The 18,416-nt window shown below is 38.1% G+C and overlaps 1 protein-coding gene across 2 annotated transcripts in view; it reads right to left on the bottom strand.

The window, feature by feature from the left end:
• The window catches only part of Sult2a1 (sulfotransferase family 2A member 1), a 50,581-nt gene extending 32,500 nt beyond the window's left edge, over positions 1-18,081 (bottom strand). Inside the window, exons 1-3 of one of the 2 annotated variants that reach the window (XM_004867037.2) lie at positions 17,831-18,081; positions 16,751-16,959; positions 14,892-15,018 (exon numbers count right to left, since the gene is read on the bottom strand). In XM_004867037.2, coding sequence (XP_004867094.1) covers positions 14,892-15,018; positions 16,751-16,959; positions 17,831-17,966 — 472 coding nt within the window. In that variant the 5' untranslated portion in view covers positions 17,967-18,081. The remainder of the gene's footprint in view (positions 1-14,891; positions 15,019-16,750; positions 16,960-17,830) is intronic. The other variant, XM_087200699.1, reaches the window with a different exon arrangement.
• Positions 18,082-18,416: the final 335 nt, after the last annotated feature.

Below are 18,416 nucleotides of genomic sequence, written 5' to 3'. Positions count from 1 at the left end.
CTGCATAAGATCTTGTAAGTTGCTTGTGGTAGGTAGGTATATTACTCATGTAGAGACCTCTTTGGAAATCACTACTTTTCTGAGATGTCTTCTAGGTGTAGCTAACTTTTAGTTTTGAGTCTTTCCCGGGATACTTTTTCTTCAACTTAGCTGCCTCTTTAACCTAGCAACTGGTTCCTTGGTACTGGACTATGGCATTCTTTCTGGCCCCTAAACAATCTAGGTATTGGCATACAAGGGAGATCAACTGATTATGAGAACTATGTCACCTGAGCTAAAGTAGTAGAAACAGTAATAACAATAGCATCAAGCACTGGTTGGAAAATGACAAAATGTTGCTGCCTTTAACCAGAGGTAGAAGATTTATAGTTACATGACAAATTGTAAAACAAACCAGAAAATGATATAGAGTAAATACCCATCAATAGAGAAATTTTACTTTGAGGAGTAAAAATTTAAGAGGAATAAGAGTAAAGAAAATGTAGAAATAAAAGAATAGAAAAAGATTGAAAACAAGGCTGAAGGGCAAAGGAAGATTATCCCAGCCTTAGGAAGCTAGTGAAGAAGATAAGGTGGGATAGTAACAAGGAAAAAACAAAACCAAGAACAAAACAAAACATAAAAGCTAAAAAACTGATCCCAGGCTCCTAGGGCAGAGAAGCTCAGCCAGTCCCAGCACCTGGAAGGAAGCTCCCCTCCTGCCATCCCAGGCTCCTAGGGTGGAGAAGCTGAGCCAGTCCCAGAACCCAGAAGGAAGCTCCCCCACTGCCATCCCAAGCTCCTAGGGCAGAGAAGGTGAGCCCCTTGGGCGCCAGAAGCACCTCCTGCATGGAAATCAGAAAACACATAAACAAGCCTCAAAAACAGACTTCCAGATCACCTACAGTAACCCCAAAGGGAAACCAAATGGAACAATCTGACACTCAACCAGCTGGACTCTCTGAACTGGCAACAAAAGAGGATCTGGGGAAAATGAAATCAGAAATAATTACTCAGATAACAGCAAAGATTTTGCTCATGGTGCAAGACATGATTAGTAAATCTAGAGAGGACACAGATTTTAAAAATGGAGGATCTGAGGAACATGACGGAATCCCAACATAGGAAATAAATGAAATCCATAAAACAGATACAAACAGATTTCCAAGAGATTAAAAACTTCATCTAAAGTCTGCACAGCAGAATGAACCAATGTGAGGATAGAATTTCACATATACAAGATAAGATTGCAATTAGTAAGGAGGAAAAGAAAAATTGCTTTAAAATTGTAAGGGAACATGAGAAATCAGTCCAGCAGCTGCTAGATGATGCAAAGAAGAATAACATAAGACTGATTGGAATCAATGAAGGAAGAGGAGAGAGTGTAGATGACATTAAAAAAAACTGTTCACAGAAGTGCTGGCAGAAAACTTCCTAAGGAGGGGAAAAACTTGATGGGCTGGGGATTTAGCTCAGTAGTTTTGCTGCCTGCTGCGCAAGCACAAGGACCCGAGTTCAATCCATGGTACCAAAAAAAAAAGAAAAGAACTTGACATACAGATAAGTGAGGCATATAGGACTCCAGCTAGCCTTAATCAAAAAAAATCTACACATAGGCATACAATAGTTAGGATTCCAGAAATTCCACAGAAGAACAAAATTCTACAAGCAGTGAGAGAAAAGAAACAAATCACATACAAAGAAAAGCCCATCAGAATCACAGCAGACTTCTCAGTGCAAACCATCAACGCAAGAAGAGCTTGGAGTGATATTTCAAGCCCTAAAGGAAAACAGCCTCCAACCCAGATTGATGTACCCTGCAAAACTATCTTTCAAAATTGATGGAGAAATAAGACATTTTCATAATAAAGAGCACCTCAGGAACTTCATGAATACCAAACCAGCATTCCAAAAAATTTTAGACAATACCCTAGGAAAAGACAATGAGGATCACAACCCCAGGAAACCCAGCAGAATGAATCCATTGGGCGTGACAAATTAAATGCAAAGGGTGAGACTCCAACAAAAAGAAAAAGTCATGACAAGGTTTTTAAAACTTTGAACTTCATCTCCCTAATGAGTGTATAATTCAATCTTGTTATTGTACTGATTAGTATTTTTCTGATTCTAGTGTCACATACCTTTCCCTGTGCTGTACTGGCTATTTATCATCTTCTTATGTCTACATTTTAATTGGGTTGTCTATTAGTGAGCTCTAAGAATTCTTTATATATTCCGGTCATAGGTTATATGCATTGTAAATATGGTCTGTTTAAGGACTACTTTTCATTTTAGTGATGTCATTTAAAGTTCTAAATTTTGATGGAATCTCATTTATCAATTTTTTTTCTTTTATACATCATATCTTTTGTATCCTAGGTAGTTCTTGCCTACATTGAATACATAAATATTTTCCCTTATAATTTCTTCTTAAAGTTTTATACTTTTAGGCTTTCTTATTTAGGTTCATAGATCCTTTTAAGTTATTTTCATGTATGGAAAAAAAGGGTTGAGGTTAATTTTTTATATACGGATACCAGGTGTTCTAGTGATGTTTGCTGAAGACACTATCTCTTCCTCGGCTCTTGAATTGAGTTTATATTCTATAAAATGCTAATGTTAAATAATCTTTCAAAACTCAGTGGACCATAGATGTGTCGTTCTATTTCTAGATTCTCTGTTTTATTCCAATGATCTATATGTCTTTCCTTACACTAACACTGCCTTGATTACTGTAGCTTTAGAAGAACTCTTAAAATTAGGTACTAAATGTCTTCCAACACTGTTTTTGTTTTTGGTTTTGTTTTGGTTTTTAACTTTTCTAGGTCCTTTGTACTCCTACATAACTTTTAAATTTCAATATCCAATTCTTCATTTATAGAAAGTATACACAGACCTGAATTTCTATATATACCTTGTGTTTTCTAATCCTGCTAAATTCAAGTACAAGTTCTAGGGACTCCTAGAGATTTCTTAGTATTTTCTCTGTAGATGATCATTTCATTTACATGTAAAGATTTTGCTTTTGCCGTGCCAATCCTATCCTAATTGTGTCATTTTATTGCCAGACTCTTTTGATGGGGACTAGGTTTCAAAGTTTAATGGACAGATAAAGAGTAAGCATATCTGCCCTTGTTCCCCATCTTAAGGAGAAAGCATTGTATCTTCTCCATTCACATAAGGTGTTCTCGCTGGAAGTATGAATTGTGTACATGTCCTTAATCTGTTGAGAAGTTTCTGTTCTACTTCTAGTCTCCTGATAGCTTTTACCATGAACAGCTGTAGAATTTAGTCCAATACTCTTTCTCCAACTAGTGACAGGATCATATGGCTTTCTCCTTTCCTCTGTTAAAATGATGACTTTTGGGGTTGGATCTTCCAATGCTGAACCAACACTGCCATCCCTATAACAAAACCACCTTCTACATCCTGCCAAATCTGACTTCTAATAGTTTGTTTTGTTAAACAAATTTCTATCTATGTTCATACTCTTTTCTTATATTATCTTTATCCAGTTTTACAATTAGCACAATGTTGAGTTCCTAAAATGAGGGAATTATTCCTTCTTTTTTCTGCTTTAATTGTTTGATATAATTTGTCAGTTAAAATGTTTATGAGCCTGCTGTTGTCATCTAGGTAGGTTTTCAAGCTAGGAATATACTTTCTTTAATAGGTCCTATTCAAATTTTATATTTCCTCCAGAGTTAGTTTCATTAATTTGTCTTCCAAGGTACTTCTTAGAAGTTGTCAAATTTATTTCAAAAAAGATTTTTGTAATATGCTTTCTATATCCTTTTAAATTCTGTAAAATCTGTGGTAATGTCTCCTAGATCTTAATATTGTAATTTTAAAAATGTATAACTGATATTGTGTTGCAGGAAGAAAAGGTCTAAAAGAGCAAGGTAGTTGGGAGGGGTAGGGGAAGGGGAAAAAGGGAAAGGAAAAAATATGAGAAGAGGAAAAAAATGGAAACAAGGTCTTTGCAAATAGGGAAGGGTGGAGGGGTGAAGGGAGGGCAAGGGAAGGGGAAAAAACATAAGAACAAAGAGACTCATGTAATGGTACAAGATCCCAATGATGACTGCAACTGTATTTTATACATAAAATGTACCAATAAAGTTAATGGGGAAAAAAAAGCTAAAAAACCATGTTCACACTCAACAAAAATCAAAAACAAACAATTAACAATAACCTAGCCAGGCAAGGTGGTACACACCTATAATTTTGGCACTTTTGAGGCTGAGACACAAGGATTGCCATGAATTCAAATTCAGCCTGGACTACACAATGACTTCAAGACCAGCCTGGATGTTATAGTGAGACCTTGTTATTTTGAGACCTTGTCTCAAAAATGTCGAAAACCTCAACTAAAACCACAACCACAACAACTCCAAATGAATAGGGAAAATAGGAAAAAATTTCTCCATGATTTCAAGGCTGTGGTTATCTTCCGGGGCCTACAGTTCTGTGGCAGTGTTCATTTCAGGGCATGACTCTGCTCTCCCTAGTTGACAAAGGAGGTAGTCAGAGCCCAGATCCATGCTGGATAATCCCAGCAAGTCCAGCAAGCAAGTTTAGTGTGGGGCGCCAGTTCTGGTACTTGCAAGTCCATAGAAGGTCTGGCTGAGGACGGCCTCTGGTCATGGGATTGAGGCCTGAGTCATTTAGGCTATAACACTCTGTCTCTTCCAGGCCTGAACACAGCTGTACCTGGACATCTCCCAGGTTTGTCCCTCACCCAGGCACTGTGGGAGCCTAGCACTGGGAGCCCTGATGTGAAATCAACAAATGGCTGCTCTGAGTCCCATGTTCAGTTGGCCCCTCCCTACAATGGTGTCTGACCAAGCACTGTCTTCAGGGGACACTGCGGTCCCATGGACTGGAGTCACTCACCAGCTGTTGTAGTGCACAGCATTCACTACTCTCTTCCATGGATGTGTTTCTCCATACAGGTCTCTGGAGTCATTCATTTTCACTCTGTCTCTGTTAATTTGATCCCCCTCTCTCATGCCATGAAACAGGAGGAAGAGAAAGTTTAGATTACCCTTTCTATTTCCTGTGTTGTGGTCTCTCTTCAATTTGTCTGTGGGCTCCAATTTTCCTTCAGGTCCTGCCTGGGTCCTGGGGATCCCCCTCCTTCCTTCTTTGCTTCTCCAAGTTATCATCTGTAGAGTCTGGATTCTGAATATTGGAGAGGTTGATTTGCTGCTGCTTGCTGCTCCACTATCTTCCCGGAAGTCCTCTTTTTTACTTTAAGAATTCTCAATTCATTTCCATTGCTCATTTTTTTATTGAATCTCTTCTTTTGGAAAAGGGTCTATTTATTTAAATTCTTTGTATATTTTAGGTATTGGTACTCTACCTGAGGACTTATTAGACAGACAAGCTTCAATATGGCATGATTTGCCTTATATGAGAAACAGACAAGCTTAAATATAGCATAGTTTGGTATGAGAAACAAAAAATATACATAAGTTAAAAAACAAATAGAAGATAGATAATAGGAAACACGGAGATAGATCTTTTGTAACTGCAAAAGAGATCAACATATAGGGTGATAGGGGAGTGAGAGAAGTGGAGAAGAAGTAAAAAATTTGAAGTGCGTTATGTCCATGTACCCACTTCCCATGATGAATACTATCATTATGTACTGCAAACATGTACTGATATAAATAAAATGTTCCCAGCCATATTTATTAAAAAATTCTAACCTGTACTTCTGAATACTGCCTTGTAACAAAACTAGACATGCCAATTATGTTTCTTCATGCTGAACATGTATACTAATTGCATGTAATTTTGCTTTTATCCATGCTGTTTAATGTTTTCCATATACATTGTGTATCTATTGTATAGTATCATTCCACAACACATAGCTCTAACAAAGCACTCGCTCGGTATTTTAAGATGATAGCCATCACCTATAAGGCAAAAGGGATATAATATGAACACCCAATATTAATACTATGTCTTATAAAATAAAAGCTGAACTGTCTTCAGTCTTCTTTTATGTTTCAAAGTGCCCTGATAGGTGGAAAAGATACAATAATTAGAATAAAGACCTACTGCTGCCACTTTAAGACTGGTATTACTGACCTTCTGGACATTCAATAATCTAGGCTTGGGGAAGAAAACTAAGAAAGACAAAAGGACTAAGAAGACAGCCAGTACCCAGGGCTTCTGCCTGCAAAGTCAGCCAGTACCCAGGGAACAATGAGACTCCTGTAAGAGATCCTGCAACTCTGGTGAGTCATCTGATCTCTCAAGCAGGAACACTGGTAAACTCCAGAAGGCAGGAGCCAGACAATATGCACTGAGGAAAAAGAGGGTCACTGAAGTGGGGAATGGGCCCCATGCTCTCAATGGAAGTCATATGGTGAAACAAGGCCTTGACCTGTCTTTGCTGATGACACAACAGGTAGAGAAAAGAAGTAGAAGAGGCAAGCAGCTCCTCACAAGGCCCCAGAAATAATCCCCTGAGGACTCTTGATTGACCTTTAAAACATAGGTTAATTTTGATCAACACAGGTCTTATTTTGACTTGGTCTTAAATATACAGCAAAATAAAGATTCTAATGGAAATATTAAAAGGGATAGGTAGTCTGGATCTAAAAGGGGGCTTCAAACATGACACCAGCTACTGGCCATCTCTAGTAACACCTGCAACATCTTAACCTACAGCCATGTGAGGTCCAGATTCCAGTTCTACTACCTCTTCCAAAACTGTGTCCTTTAGCCTGTGTTCCTGCATTACTGTTAAGATACTTTGATGTACATTCAAGTATCCCTCTGATGAGGATATTTTTCTTGTACAGGCTGCCCATAAGATGAAAATGACAATGTTTATATTGTCTTTTTAAGCAAAACCTTTATTGGTACACTTTAGGTACACATAATGATAAAATTCATTATAGGAAATTTATACCTTTAAAATAAATATTCTAACTACTGAACATTATTATTTTTTGAAATAAACTAACTTGCTGTTGTCTACTTCTAGGTTTATCTATTTATGTTATCTAAAGTCAGTCACTACAAAGGTATTCATGCCTACAAAGTAGAGGTCGCATTCCAACTTCTGAGACCTACATTGGTAGTTTTAATGACCCGATGTGTATCAAAACGTGGAATTGCTTTACATATTCAATTCCCCAGAAACTATTCTAATTAGAATGACAAGATATTCTATCTTTGTTGACAGAATAGGGAAAATTCTATATCATCTTAAAATGCACCTGTTCATTAAGTAAACACTTGAGCATAATGAAAATTAATAATTAAAAAAGGCTTTTACCAATACTGCTCAATATTATCTAATTTCTACCATTTTGGGGAGCCACTACTCACCATATTCTACTTTTCATTTTTTGTCACTCAGGCTTTCCCAGGTCAACCTGATCCTCACGTGTGCTATTTTCAAAACAATAGGTTATGTATATATTCCTGGCAACTCTAAATTTCAACTTCTACTTTACAAGACTGACATTCACAACTTAAGTTAATGTCCATCTCTCCCTAAGCTTCAATGACTTGCTGATTTTCAAACAATAAAGTAAGTATCAAAGCATGAAGGAGCTTTAAACAACAACACCACTGGGATTAAAAGGAGAGTACCACTGCACTTGGCTGGTCCCAAGTATTTGGGACAAGGGATACTCTGCCTGTACTGAAACTCAGGATTTCTTAGTAATAATCAAATTGGAAAAGAACTAATTTTAATACAAACAAAACAAATACTACAATGGTAATGCTATTTTTATCCCATGAAAAGGTACATATTAAAATGATTTGAAAACTTTACAGTAAATGCTTTAGTCACGTTTCACTGGTTTATATGTACTTCTGAAATAAATTCAATCTTTAAACAACAACACCAGATCTTCCTATGCTTCCTTTACATAAGGCAGGATAAGACTTTCAATTTCTGGCTAGAAAGGCCCAACAACAACTCTAACCCTAAAGTAGCCATAAGAAGAGGCACATTCCTTAAAAATAAAAGATCAAACTCTCAGGAAGAAAATAAAGTAGTACAAAAACAGAAAACCTGGTAAAATGGAGAAAAGAATAATCATAGTTTTAAAATAGTGTTTATTTTAAAGAAAAGCCACAGGCTAAGGACACACAAATAACAGAAAGGTTCAATGTCTTTTTCCATTCTGAAAACTCCCCAAGGGTCTTAAAGGCACAATACTTCTGAAAACTGGGGTCCACACATTTTACCTGTAAATTTCTCTTCAACACACAGACCTCCATCCTCAATGAAGTGACACAACTGACAGCCTGGTTTATCTCTAAATTCCAAACACATGCAAATGGTTGAAATCCTAGTCTAGCCCACCAAAGAGCCTGACTGACAGGAAGAATACACATCCGAGATCACCCTCTTAAAAATACCACAAGAACAAATACAAAGTTCCAACCCCTGACCATATTGTGCCTCTGTCTTGAGTAATCAGATTATGTGTTTCCTGAGTGTGTAGTGTAAAACTTCTGTCCAATAAACTTTTTTTGCCCTTCTCTTATGCATCTTGAAAAATATTTTTTTGTCATACCAGTCAGAAACATATAACTTCCTCTATAAATGGTGTGAGTTAAGATTGCAACTTCCAAGGAGGTGATCTGTGCAGGGGCCAGAAGCACCTCCCCCCCCCGCCCCCCCAGTCAAAATGAGAAAACACATACATAAGTCTCAAAACCAGACTTCCAGATCACGTACAGCAACCCAAACTTGAAATGAGATGGAACACTCTGATACTCAACCACCTGGACCCACTGAACTGGCAACAAAAAGGGACCTGGAAAAAATGAAATCAGAAATAATTTCTCAGATAACAGGAGAAATTGTGCTCCTAGTGCAAGACATGATTAATAAATCTAGAGAGGAGCTGAGGAACATGATGGAATCCCAACATAAGAAACAAATGGAATCCATAAAACAGATGCAAATAGATTTCCAGGAGATGAAAAACTCCACTGAAAGTCTACACAGCAGAATGAGCCAATGTGAGGACAGAATTTCACATATAGAAGATAGGATTGCAATTAATGACCAGGAAAAGAAAAATTGCTTCAAAATTAGAAGGGAACATGAAAAATCAATCCAGCAGCTTCTAGACAATGCAAAGAAGTATAACATAAAACAGATTGGAGTCAATGAAGAAACAGGAGAGAGTGCAGATGACATAAAAAAATTCTTAACAGAAGTAATGGCAGAAAACTTCCCAAGCAGGGGAAAAGAACTTGACATACAGATAAGTGAAACATATAGGACTCCAAATAGCCTTCATCAAAAAAAAAATCTACACATAGGCATATAATTGTTAAGATTCCACAAACTCAACAGAAGAACAAAGTTCTACAAGCAGTTAGAGAAAAGAAACAAATCACATACAAAGGAAAGCCCATCAGAATCACAGCAGACTTCTCAACACAAACCATCAAGGCAAGAAGAGCTTGGAGTGACATATTCCAAGCCCTAAAAGAAAACAGCCTCCAACCCAGATTGATGTACCCCGCAAAACTATCTTTCAAAATTAATGGAGAAACAAGATACTTTCATGACAAAGAGCACCTTAGGAACTTCGTGAATACCAAACCAGCACTCCAAAGAATTTTACACAATATCCTAGGAACAGACATTGAGGATCACAACCCCAGGAAGCAAAGCAGAATGAACCCATGTGGCACGACAAAGAATTAAATGTAAAGGGGGGAAACCCCAACAAAAAGAAAAAGTCATGGCAATGACAAGTCAATACGTTTCAGTTATAACTATCAACATTAATGATCTCAATTCACCAATCAAAAGAAATAGACTGGCAGAATGGGTCAAGAAGCAAAATCCAACAATATGCTGCATACAAGAAAGTCACTTAATTCAAAAGGAAACTCATAGACTGAAAGTTAAAAGGTGGAAAACAATACTCCATGCGACAGGAACCTGAAAAAAAGCAGGAGTAGCTATCCTGTTTGCAGATCAAGTAGATTTCAAACCAACACTGATTAAGAGAGATGAAGAAGGACATTACATCCTTGTAAAAGGAACAATCCAACAAGAAGAGATGACAATCACAAATATCTATGCACCAAACACTAGTGCACCCAACTACATAAAACAAATATTACTGGACATGAAAAGTCATATATGCGCTAATACAATTGTAGTGCGGGACCTCAACACCCAACTGTCACAAATAGATAGATCAACTAGACAAAAAATAAGTGATGAAATACTAGAACTCAATCGAACTCTCGAACAAATGAACTTAACAGATGTTTACAGAGTCTTCCACACCACAAAATCAGAATACACATTCTTCTCAGCTGCACATGGGTCATTCTCCAAAATAGACCACATACTCACACATAGAACATGTTTAAGTAAGTGCAAAGGAATTGAAGTTATCCTCTGTATATTATCAGACCATAGTGCGATGAAATTGGAGATCCATAGCAAAAGAAACTCAAAAAATTTCATAAACACATGGAAATTGAACAACACACTTCTGAATAACCAATGGGTCACAGAGGAAATTAAAGAACAAATCAGACAGTTCCTTCAATTAAATGACAATGACAATACAACATATCAGAATCTATGGGAAACAATGAAAGCAGTCTTACGAGGGAAATTCATAGCAGTGAATACGCATATTAGGAAAACAGAACGAGCCCAATTAAACAACCAGATGCTGAACCTCAAGATTCTAGAAAAAGAAGAGCAGGACAACCCCAAAGCTCATACAAGGGAGGAAATTATAAAGATCACAGGAGAAATCAATGCAATGGAGACTAAGAGAAAGATACAAAAAATCAATGAAGCCAAGAGTTGGTTCTTCGCAAGAATCAACAACATTGACAAACCCTTAGCCAACCTAATCAGAAAAAGGAAAGAAAAGCCCCAAATCCATGCAATTAGGAATGAAAAGGGTGAAATTACAACAGACCCAGCAGAAATCCAGAGGATCATCAATACCTACTTCCAGAACCTATACACCAATAAGATGGACAGCACAGAAGAAATGGACAGATTCCTAGATACATATGAATTATCAAAGTTGAATGAAGAAGACCTAAAAATTCTAAACAACCCAATATCAACCAATGAAATTGAAAACATAATTAAAAACTTATCAACTAAGAAAAGCCTGGACCTTGATGGCTTCACTGCTGAATTCTACAAGACATTTAGAGAGGAACTACTGCCACTACTGTTTAAACTCTTCAATGAAATTGAAAGGGAAGCAATACTCCCAAATTCATTCCTGGAAGCAAGCATCACCTTGATCCCCAAAGCAGAGAAAGACCCACCCGAAAAGGAGAACTATAGGCCAATCTCACTAATGAACATAGATGCAAAAATCCTTAATAAGATACTGGCAAACAGAATGCAGAAGATCATCAAGAAGATCATACACCCTGATCAAGTGGGATTCATCCCAGGGATGCAGGGATGGGTCAATATACGCAAATCAATCAATGTAATACACTATAGCAATAGAGCCAAGGACAAAAACCATAGGATTATCTCCATAGATGCAGAAAAAGCATTTGACAAAATCCAACATGCATTTATGATAAAAACCCTACACAAAATTGGAATAGATGGTCTCTACCTCAAATTGATAAAAACTATCCATGAGAAACCAACAGCCAATATCATACTAAATGGTCAAAAACTGAAATCCTTCACACTAATAACAGGAACAAGACAAGGATATCCACTATCACCACTCTTGTTCAAAATAGTTCTGGATACATTAGCCATGGCAATTAGACAAGAGAAAGAAATAAAAGGAATAAAGATAGGAAATGAAGAAGTCAAATTGTCATTATTTGCAGATGACATGATACTCTATATAGAAGACCCCAGAAACTCCACCAAAAGTCTTCTAGACTTAATAACCAAATTCAGTCAAGTAGCTGGTTACAAGGTCAACACACAAAAATCAATAGCTTTCCTCTATATGAATGACAGACTCACTGAAAGAGAAATAGGGCAAATAATTCCTTTCACAATAGCATCCAGAAAACTGAAATACCTAGGAATCAACCTAATGAAAGAAATCAAAGACCAATTCTCTGAAAACTACAGCACTCTGAAAAGAGAGATTGAAAATGATATCAGAAAATGGACAGACATCCCCTGCTCCTGGGTAGGAAGGATTAATATAGTGAAAATGGCCATACTTCCAAAACTGCTATATAGAGTCAATGCAATTCCAATTGAGATCCCAGCAGCATACTTCATGGACCTTGAGAAAACAATCCAAAAATCCATTTGGAACAAGAAGAGACCCAGAATAGCAAAAGCAATTCTAGGTAACAGAGACATGGCAGGGGGTATCACAATCCTCAACCTGCAACTATACTACAAAGATACTGTGATAGAAACAACATGGTACTGGCAAAGAAACTGACCTGAGAACCAATGGAACAGATTAGAAGATGCAGAAACAACGCCAGACACACTCAGCCATCTCATCTTTGATAAAGGAGCCAAATACCCTCACTGGAGGAAAGATAGCCTCTTTAATAAATGGTGCTGGAAAAATTGGGTTTCAACTTGCCAAAGATTAAAACTAGACCTATATCTCTCGCAATGCACTAAACTAAAATCGAAATGGATTAAAGATCTAAATATTAAAATAGAAACTCTGAATCAGTTGGAACAGAGGTTAGGTAGAACTCTTGAAGACATCATTGTAGGAAAAGATTTTATGAACAAAACCTTAGTTGCCCATGAACTAGCACAAACAATCAACAAGTGGGATCTCTTCTTATTAAAAAGCTTCTGCACAGCAAGAGAAACCACCAGCAGTGTGAAGAAACAACCCACAATGTGGGAAAAAATCTTCATCTGCTCTTCCTCAAAGGTCTACTATCTTGAATCTATAAAGAACTTAAAAAGATCAGACCTCCCAAATTTAAAGACCCAATCCAAAAATGGGCATCTGAAATGAACAGACATTTCTCACACAAAGAAGTAGAAACAGCAAATAAATACATGAAAAAATGTTCAACATCACTGGTCATTCAAGAGATGCAAATGAAAACAATGCTGAGATTCCACCTCACTCCAGAAAGAATGGCTGCTATCATGAAATCAACCAATAGCAAATGCTGGTGGGGGGTTTGGGGAAAGAGGAACCCTGCTCCACTGCTGGTGGGAGTGTAGACTGGTGCAAGCACTGTGGAAATCAGTATGGAGATACCTCAAAGAACTAGGACTGGAAGTCCCATTTGACCTCGCTATTCCACTGCTGGGGATCTTCCCCCAAAGAATTAAAAGAATCATACCACAGTGATATATGTGTGCCCATGTTCATAGCAGCACAGTTTGGGATAGCTAAAACTTGGAAACAGCCCAAATGCCCATCAACTGGAGACTGGATCAAGAAAGTGTGGATTTTTATAAAATGGAGTACTACTCAGCCATAAAAAATGAGAAATTGAAGACATTTATAGGTAAATGGATGTACATTGAGGCGATACTCTTAAGTGAAATAAATAGGACACACATGTATAAATACTGAATAGTTTCTCTGGTGTAAGAAACTGAAAGTGTAAATGGGGACTAAAATGTATGATAAGTAATGTGAAATAGGATTTAAAGGGGCAAAGGGGAAGGAGATGGGAGGGGTAGGGGAAAGGGAAGAAGGGAATGGAATTAATATGAGAAAATGAAAAAATAGGAACAAAATCTTTGTAAATAGGGAGGAATGGAGGCATTGAATGGAGGACTGGGCAAGGGTGAAAAATGGGAACCAAGAGAGACTATGGAAAGGTGCAAACTTCCAATGATGAATGTCATTATATTGTATACCTAAAATGTACCAATGATTAGAATGAATAATCGATAATGTAAAATAGGAAGAAAAGGTCCAAAGGGGCAGGGGTAGTGGGAGGGGCAGGGGAAAGGAAAGAAGGGAAAGGAAAAATGATGAGAAATGGAAAAAATGGTAATAAAGTCTTTGTAAGTAGGGAAGGGTGGAGGGGGTGAAGGGAGGGCTAGGAATGGGGAAAAAATAAGAACCAAGATGCATTATGTAAAGGTACAATTCCCAATGAGAAGTGTAATTGTTTTGTATACCTACAATGTACCAATAAAAGAATTTAATACAAAAAAGACTGCTGCTTCCTCTTTGGGCAGATTCCTTGGTCTCTATCTGGTGACAATACTGGTGTAAGTGAACCTGTGGCTCTATCCTGGGAATATTTCCTTATGGAGCTTTGGAGACAAACCACAGTGGAGATGTAGAACTCTTCACATGATTTTTTAAAATTCTTTTTTATTGCGGGGTGGGGGGAGCCAGGATCTCACTTTGTAGTTCAGGCTGATCTTGAACTTGCTATGTATATCCTGGGCTGGCCTTGAACTTGTGGCGATCTTCCTGCCTCAGTCTCCTGAGTGCTGGGATAACAGGCATTTTCTACCACATTTGGTTCTATCTTCATATAGTTTTGAGAAAATTTGCAAAATTAAAAATGCCTGAGAAAGTCCAGAAATTCTAATCCTTAAACTCACAGAGTTTCTGATGTCATACTTTTTTATAGACGGATAGAGAAGATGGTAAGAGTTTTGGAAAGAAGCATTATTAGAGAAATGGTGGAAAGGATTTTATGTTCTGGTAAGTGAACGAATGTTTGCCCTCCTGAAAGGCATAAATTAGGAGAGTGGAGAAGCACGAACAGTTTGTGTCAGCACTACACACCATGGGGACTCAGAAAATAGGATGGTTAGGAGGGAGCAAGGTGAGGGTGGGCTGGAGCCCTGTGCTGTGCAGGAGAGCAGGGGCCTTAGCAGATCTGTGCTCCAGGGAGGAGGGAGCCTCGGGCTGCTGAGAAGTGGAGAGTCAGAGGCGTCCAGGGACGTCTGAGAAAGACCGTGAGTTTCCCCACAGCACACTCACCGTTTCCTTGGAGGAACCATTCCATGTATTCTTGCAGTGTCTCTGCTTGTTGAGCAATACTCATTTTCCTCCAGAAAAAATAACCAGACACGAGAACATCTCTGGGATTCCTAATGCCATAAATCACCTTAAATGAAAAAATGAGTAAGTGAAAAATCAGGAGGGTCATTTTCTACCTGATTTTGTTCTTATCCATGTAATTTGTACAAAGTGCCTATTAAATATCATGACTTATATTAATGAATTACTTACCGCACTCATTCATCAAATATACATTTTAACATTTTATGAACTAGCTGCTGTAATGGAAATATAATAAAAGAGGAGGAATGCATGTGTGTTCCTCCTGAGACATCTGTCGACGCATTGCAGGACTTCACTGAGAGGTTGTTAACTGTAAATAGTATGATAAATCTGTACTTAACTAAAAAGATCACTAACAGGAAAATCAATAAATAAATTCTGCTATTTTCATGGGCACATAGTAATGCACAGTTGTACACATATCCAAGCCATAGATGAACCTCAAGGACTTTACTGTGAGTAGAGAAGCCAGACATCGCAATTCATACACGATGGTCCATGTATGCAAAATTTAAGAGCAAACAAAGTAATCCATAGTATTAAGCCTGGAGAGTGGTTACCTCCGTGGTTGTTCACTCATTAGGGAGACTTTCTGGGGCCAGAAATGTTCTCAATGTTGTGTGGATGACAGTTTGCCAGTTGTGTACTTATGTATTTGTGAAATTATTATTTGACATTAGCGTGTATTTATACTCACATCCCCATACACAAAGTTCACTCGGCAGTGAACATGGGCTCGTTTCACAATAACTCCCTTTTGGTCATCATTCCATTATTTTGGCCCCTCTCTCTTTAGTCTTTCCTTTCTTAGGCAGGGATTCACCACATCCCAAACTCTCAGGCCAAGAGTTGCGTTGGAACACTTCATTGTGCTGAACAACTGTGACCTTTATTAATGAGGGGATATTTTCTAGGGTTTTCAATATAGTTTGAGTAAAATATTTATAATTCACAATACACTATGTACCATGCAGGAAATAATCTCTGTAAAAATGGTGCATTGGATGCTAGAATCTGGATATACCCATTTCCTTCCCTTGAGTGCCTGCTTAGCTCAGCAGACAGCTACATGCAGTAAGACACAGTGGTTAGAAAAGCCAAGCTTGACCCCAGATCAGTCATTTGGTCTTAGGCAAGATTTGAACCTGCTGCTTCCCATGTGGACAACTCAGATATGGAAGTTTACACATACATCCACGGAGCAATTTAGGATCAAGATTGGTCAATTACCTTGCAATGCAGCAACAAAATGTGAGAAATATTCTGTCCCATAAAGGCATAAATCCTGGTTGGCCTTAAAATGTGGGTTTAAGATATTGGATTTATTCTTCCACTTTGCCCTTAAATAGGTCTAGATAGTATGTGGAATGGTCCACATACTTTTATTCAAGTATGGCCTGAGAGTTAGGCACATCAGCATCAACTAATCCAAGAGATTCTCAGATCCCACCTAGATCTACCTAATGAGAATCCTTTTCAGCTAAATATCCAGGCTATATTTAGGCACGTGCAATTTTTTTTCGTTTTTTCTTTTTTTTTTTTTTTTTGGTTCCTGGAATCGAACTCTGAACCTTGTGCTTGAGAGGCAGGTGGTGGAACCACTGAGCTAAATCCCCATCCCTACACATGCAATTTTAAAAGAAGTGAACAAACATTTCTCAAGAATTAGATACTGAGGGCCAGGGATTTAGCTCAGTGGTGCAGCTGCCTGCCTCAAAAGTGCAAGCTCCTGAGTTCAATCCCGGGTACCAAAAAAAAAGGAACTAGGTGCTGACCTTGGCCTTGGAACTGAAAAAGGACTTGGGGAAGAGTTGAATGGGTAGGTGAGTTGTCCAAATGCGTGGGTCTTCCTTATCCTTCAATGAGTTGTATCCAATTTGAGTCTCAATCCAGGGTGTACGTTCCCAGATGGGCACTGACTGGATCCACTTGGGATCCCCTTTGGAATGAATCAGACAGATAATCTCACTCAACCAGTGGGTTCCTGAACAAAGAAAAAAGAGTGATGGTCACTTCTTTCAACTTCAGTTGTATAAACAATATTGTTGAAGTATACACAACATAGAATGGAACATTGCAGCCATTTTTACCCACATGTCACAGCTGTGTCAAGTATTGTTTAGTATACTCCCATTGCTGATAAATGTTCCAAATTTTTTGTCTAAGAATAAGCAATGTCTACACAATGAACCACTCCCTAGTAACTCCACCTTACATCCTATGGCAAGCAGCATTTTACTTCCTGTTTCTGTGAATTTCAGTGGTGCAAGTATTTCACATAAGTGGAATCATATAACAGTTCTCCTTTTGTGATGGGCTTATTTCATTTAGATTAATTACCTCAAGATTCCCCCTTGTTGTGGCATGTGTCAGAGTTTTGTTATTTCATGGCATGCTATTCCATTGTGTGTAAATTTCACATTTTGTTTATGCATCCATCTGGCAATGGATATTTGAGTGTCTTTTTGTTTTCTGCCGATAGATGTTTAAGTGGCTCCTTTCAATATTTGCTGAAGCCCTTTTACTAATTTTCCATTGTCCTTGGCTTCTGAGTGGCACCTGACTTCCACTGTCATCCTCTACCACCTCCGCACTCATTTGCATGTCAGACTCTGCCTTTGTATTCCTTCATTGCATTTCTCTGGTGTCTTAGATGTTCCCTCTGAACTCTCATCTGTCTGTAATTGTTGGGCTGCATCCTTTTCTCTGAATTGAAAAGGTATTAGGTGCTGCTGCTTGCATCTCAAAGCACTGTATGAGTGCTGGCATAGCGACAGCTTTCCATGCATCAGCATGATGACTGAAGCCCACAGCCATAGCCTTTCTCATGACCATTCATGACCCCCTTTCCTTACCTGATTTGGGATAAGTCACCATTATTATATCTTCATCCTTCACCACAAATGTGTCCCGTGCTTCTCTTAAGACTTCCAGGTTGAAATACGCTAGAGGGAATGCTATCCCTTCAAACCACCCATAGACATCTGCCATGATGATGAGCTCCTTATGCCTGGTGTAGCGTTTCAGCTGTGGCAGGTACTAGGAGCTGAGTGTTTGTAGTTAAAAGCTAACCCTCTTTATTTTCTACAGAATGTCCTAGAAATTATTTAGAAATGAATAATCTGACTCATCAGGAAAACATTTTGAATATTGACTAATCATTTACTCATACTGAGATAAATTGGTGTTTGAGTTTTAGTTCAGGACCTGAATGGGACCTTCAATAACAAGTGCAAAGATAAGGATATATGGACATAGTTTGGAAATTTTTAAGTAGACTTCACTGTGTGTGATGTTTTTAAGTGTATACAATGTTAGAAGAGCCAGGCCTGGTAATCCCTGCCTGTGATCTTGGCACTTGAAAGGCTGAGGTAGGAAGATCAGCAGGAGTTCAAGCCAGCCTGGGGAACATAGCAAGATCCGGTCTCAAAAAAGAAAGTT

Source organism: Heterocephalus glaber, unplaced genomic scaffold (genome assembly GCF_053883595.1).
Source record: "Heterocephalus glaber isolate CG9 unplaced genomic scaffold, H.glaber_assembly_v1.0 deba00001744, whole genome shotgun sequence".
Taxonomy (NCBI): domain Eukaryota; kingdom Metazoa; phylum Chordata; class Mammalia; order Rodentia; family Bathyergidae; genus Heterocephalus; species Heterocephalus glaber.
Note: the sequence above shows the minus strand (reverse complement) of the source record. Positions and strands in the feature narration are given on the sequence as shown.